General features: G+C 38.2%; 1 protein-coding gene and 1 pseudogene across 1 annotated transcript; one reads left to right on the top strand and one right to left on the bottom strand.

The window, feature by feature from the left end:
• LOC106940206 (C-factor-like) overlaps positions 1-680 on the top strand; it is a 9,221-nt pseudogene extending 8,541 nt beyond the window's left edge.
• Positions 681-2,884: 2,204 nt separating this feature from the next.
• Positions 2,885-3,697, bottom strand: LOC106940204 (galanin peptides-like; the record flags this gene model as incomplete). Its single annotated transcript, XM_015022872.1, has 3 exons — positions 2,885-3,111; positions 3,347-3,418; positions 3,577-3,697. Coding segments are annotated over 3 exons (255 nt in total), but the record flags the coding sequence as incomplete, so codon positions are not given.
• Positions 3,698-5,169: the final 1,472 nt, after the last annotated feature.

The raw sequence follows: 5,169 nt of genomic DNA, 5'->3' as shown, positions 1-5,169 counted from the left end.
AGAAACTGACAAGAACAGGATGAAACAACAAAAATGAAAACATTTATTTTCCAACATAAGACCAAAATGGTCCCACACTGTGGAAACCTTTCGTTTGAGGCTGCTAGTTGACGCTGTACCGTAAATTACTCAGCTGCTGTGCCAAACGAATCAATCTGCTTTTGACAGATTGACAGATTCGCTTCCTTATAAACACAGTTTGGCGCATTAATGTCATTTCGAAACAGTTCCTGTATTGGTCACATTACTTGCTGAAACCAGTACACGCACTGACACGGGTTTGGTCTATGGGCTTGACACATGCGCCGACGCATCGGTATTGCCGGACCCATCACTAATCAACACTTAAATATGGCTAGGTAGAAATATTGAATCCATGTTGAAGTCTGACATTGAAGTTATACAAAAAATGGCCGGTGACTTATAAATTGAATCAATGCTAGGGTTTCAACCATAGCTGGTATTATATCAATGTTGATTCCACCATCATCTAAATGTGGGTCTATATCAGAGGAATTTGTATATATCAGAGGAAATCCTCCACTGACAATCTACTTCTGTGTTACAGGCTGACTTAACAGTAGAGCAGAGTGTTTCTGGAATCCTGTCTGTCCTCTTCGGACTTAGCGAGCAGGACAATGGTAGTCCTTGACTACCATGGACAGAAGCTGCAGTGGTAAAGCGTATTTGCTGCACTGAGTATTTCACCGGCAATGCAGACTCATTTCTGAAAAAGCGGTTGATAGCTGATGCATTGAACATGGCATGAAGCTGGGAGCATACCAATCACACCACTGGTGCTGCTGCGCATTAGCGCATGCAGTTATCGTGGTGTAGGTTTTGGATGGAGGTGCCAAATGCCACACGGTGGGGACAGCAAGTAGTTTCAAAGTTTAAATAATTATTTATTCAATTTGCCTTTGGGATTAAAAAAGTATTTTTGAATTTGAATAAAAAAATGAACAGAAAAATAATAGAGAACCAAGGAAAATAATGGCAGGGAATCAATTCTGAGAGTATAGGGTATAACGGGAGAAACCAGAAAGGAACATGATCAGGAAAAGGGTTTAAATACTGTGAGGGTGAATGAGGGAATAAAAGACCTGGGCTGATGAGCTAACAGGTTGCAGGTATGAGGTGTGAGGTTGCAGGTGAGGAAGAGGTACACAGGGGACGAGAGAGAGTACACAGGGGACTGGAAAATAAATCTAGCACTAAAGAATAACTAAACCTCAGAAACATAATAAAACCAGAGTAACAAGCAATAACTAGAGACAAGAAATAAAAGAAGGACTGAAGTAGTAAAACAGAAACAAGACTGATCTAATCAAAGAAAGAGTAAGGAACACAGAATAATCAAGCCTCAAAAGCAACTCAAAACAACCCTTTTTGTTCTCGACCTTTAAATAATGTGCTTATCACTTATTTTGGACCAATATCTAAGTCACTAAGGTGATAAATAGGAGGGAAATGCAAACATCTAAAAAAAAAAAAACACAAGTCACTAGAAAGATTATTTTACCTACCACTGCTATAGCAAAATCAGTTTCTTTCTACTTTAAATTCTGATGGTTTTTTTCTTGACATTATTGACATCTAGTGATGCAAAAACGGTATTACAGTTTTTGAAGGCTTAACGTGAGGCATCATGAACATGTCGTCGTGCCCCTGACATGCAGTCTATCACAAAATGTGTCAAGTAGTTTCAGTTTTCTTTTTTTTTATTCTTTTATTTCTGGATTAACTGTTTATGAGTTGAACAAATAAAAAAAACTTGAAGGAAGATGACTGTGTGGTTTAATAAATGTTAACAGATTAACAAAACTTTTCACTTTGTACTAAATTATTTCATTTTCATCAAATAAAGTTCCAGTATGTAAAATATGGTTGTATTTGCTCACCAGGTGTGCGCTGCCTTACCTGGGGAGAAACTCAACCACTCACTACTTTTTGCTTTTTAAAATAAGAGCTGTGTCGTTTTTAGGATTAATTGATGTTTGAAATGGTTGTTATGCTTCGGGCACATTATGATGATTTTTGTCTATTTTTTCTTTGTTTTCTTATAGACTTTACTAGAATGACCTTTTGTTAATATATTTTGGAGTTTGGATAATTTCCTATTTTTGGTCATTTGATTACGTTAATTTGTGGCGCTGTTGGTCCGCCTATAAATAGGCTGGGTTTCGGCATGTTGGGGATCTCCGCTCTTCCACTCGCTTCCGCTCGCTCCACCACCACAGGGGACGTGTCTTGACGCAGTGCGCGCTCGTCCAGTCGCTGTGGGCCGCAGCTGAGGTTTCCAGCCTGCTATGTGGTATTTCTGTTAGCCTTTGTTTGTTTGTTTTTTCGTTGTGATTTTGGCCTGGTGGGACCGGTTGTCCTGGTTTCGATCTGTCTTTTGCATTAGGTTCTTTTTGCTTTAGTCCGGTACTAGTAGGGGCTTCGACGGCCATGTATAGGGTTGGCCCCCGGCTGTACCGTTTTGTTCTGTTTGATCGGCTCACCAGGTCCAACTTTCTGTTAATACTTTTGTTTTTTTGTTTGTTTTTTTTTTCTCTTTTTTTTCGGGGCGGGGGGACACGGGAAACTGGGGGCATTTAACTCTTTTTCTTCACAGAAAATCAGAAGCAGCTGAACAAAAAAAAAAACAAAGTTCAAGAGAGTTTAAGAATAAAATATTTTTGTTGAACCCTCATTCTTGTCTCATGTCCTCAAATATGTTGTGCCCTTGGTGGATGTAACAATGGTAAACACAAGGATATAAAATAAGGCATATCATGAATCTATTTTAATTTGCTCATTTCACTGTATTCTTGCAGTCCTGTGACAGAACGGTAAGTAGACATAATTAATATTTGCACCCATCTACAGCCGACAAACAAAGTGAGCTTCAGTAGATAAAAGATTTATTTACACAGGAACAGAAATAGCCAAGCTGTATAGTTGGGGAATATAAGTTTGCCCATGGAGTTAAGATAATTGGACATTTAAAGAACTGGGAGGTCAAATATCTGAAACACTGTTGGAGGACACAGATGGAGGAGAGATGTTAGGGATTGACCAGTTCATCTGATGACACAGGAGAAGACATGCTGTCCAGGGCTCCCATCTCTGAAATCACACACAAGACAAACATGAACAGCATTCAGAAAAACTTGTCCTGCTTCTTCTAGAGCCACATGTTAATCAGCACCTTTGAGATGTTTGGACAGGGTGTGTAACAGTAAGAACCCTAACCTTTTTGCATAGATTTGATATGTGGGAAAAATATTTACATGCTTAAGCACTTTCATATTCCTTCATATTTCAAAATTATGCCATCGGTTTTACTTTAACTCAAAAATACCTTTAAGTTTGAGGTACGACAGGAAATCGATGACAGTGTGGATGACATCTTCATCTGCTATTCGAAAGGAACCTACAGAGGCACAGAAGCAAAATGCAATAAACCTTAGAGTTGACTTTTTTTTCTTCTTACAAATGATCAAATGCAGTTTTTCTGACTCCCAGGTTTTTCTTCAAGCAACTTTCAGCAACATCTATTCCAGAATATGGTATAAAATCTGAGTGACAGACCTGTTCTGAAGTCTTCGTCCTGGCCCATGTCTCTCTTGCCAGCCAGACCCGCTTTGTCTCCTAGTGTCCTGTGTCCATCTATTCCGTCTGGACAGTGAGGAGTGACCACAGTCAAATGTAATCATACAAGCAGAGAAGCGGTCAAATTAGATTTTAACCAGTGCAGTGTTAACTCTGATAATACATTTGTTTTCTACAACTTAATGGAAGAATGATTTCCAAACTAGCTTAGCTAAAAATGTCATTTGACAGTTAAAAGCTTGACTATTTTGAGGATAAACACCCCACTGTTTCAGAGGCATCATGCAGACACACATACATACATACATGCTCTCTAAAGAGTTTAAGGACAGTATTAACAGTTGGATAACTCAGCACTGCATTTGGTTTGTTAATGTTTTCTTCAGTTTTAGAACTTGTACAGACCAGCTGCAGGGCTTGGCTCATGGAATTGCAATGAAGCTGAAAACAGAAAGGACATTCAAAATATGACTTTTAATGCAAACACACAAAATATCCTATAGAAATTAAAAAATAAAAACAGAAAAGCAAAGTGGTTTTCTAGGTGGTAGCAGTTGTCATTAACACTGACTAACAGAGCTTTAGATTGTATTGAAAAGGCAACAGATTCTTATCCTAGAAGCTTTTTGATTTATTTTTATGTGTTTTTCTTTTATGAATTCAGTAACTGGGGCTGTTTGTCTTTAGTTATTTATGATATTTATGTACAGGGTTCAGGGTTTCCCCCAGAAAACCTGCTATACCTGGTGGTCAGTCTACCATGTTTATATATTAAAACATGTTAAGTTGACAGGAAATGTAAAATATTACTGGGTAATTATGTTACTGGAAGACATTGCCAACACACAACTATATAGGTGCAAAACGACAAACCAAAAAAAATACAATTTAAATGAAATGATTTTCACTTCTGTTAAATCGAAATTAAGTTATTAGTTAGTGGAAAACACTTTTAATGCATTTAGAGTTGGCCCATGGCATAAATTAACTAAGCATCTCCAGAGGCATCTCAATGGCCCCATAAATGCAAACATTTTAACACAGATGACAGATACAGAAATTTAACATTTGTTTACTGAGAATGTCAGTTCTGTTAAACCAAATGCTTTCAAACAAATTAAAAGATTTTAAATTGTTTAACACTGACTTTGTAAAAGTTCAAAGAGCAATCTTCATAGTTAAGATTGAGAGTACTTCAGCTACAATCTGAAGTATTCTACAAAGAAACACGACTGAGGGAGTTGATAAAATTGCAGGTGAAGCTTCTCTAAAAGAACACCTGCCAAATCGTCTAGTTTGAGTGAGAGGTGGAGCGCCAGCTGCACTGGGATAAACTTGAGAAATGCAGCTGCGGTGATGCGCTTGGCGGTAACACGTAGAGATGCCAGCTGATCGCTATGCTCCCAGCTTCATGCTATGTTCAATACATTAAATATAAACCCCTTTTCTCAGGAATGAGTTTGCTCTGCCGGTTCAATAATCAGCGCAGCAAAGACGCTTGCAGTTCCAGGTTACTGGTGAAGCCCTGTACATCTAACAGCGAGTAGAAATGGTAACACTTTATTTGAAGGG

This window comes from Poecilia latipinna, unplaced genomic scaffold (genome assembly GCF_001443285.1).
Source record: "Poecilia latipinna isolate Pla-1442-1.1 unplaced genomic scaffold, P_latipinna-1.0 Scaffold3124, whole genome shotgun sequence".
Taxonomy (NCBI): domain Eukaryota; kingdom Metazoa; phylum Chordata; class Actinopteri; order Cyprinodontiformes; family Poeciliidae; genus Poecilia; species Poecilia latipinna.
The sequence above is the reverse complement of the archived record's forward strand: the minus strand, read 5'-3'. Positions and strand labels throughout refer to the sequence as shown.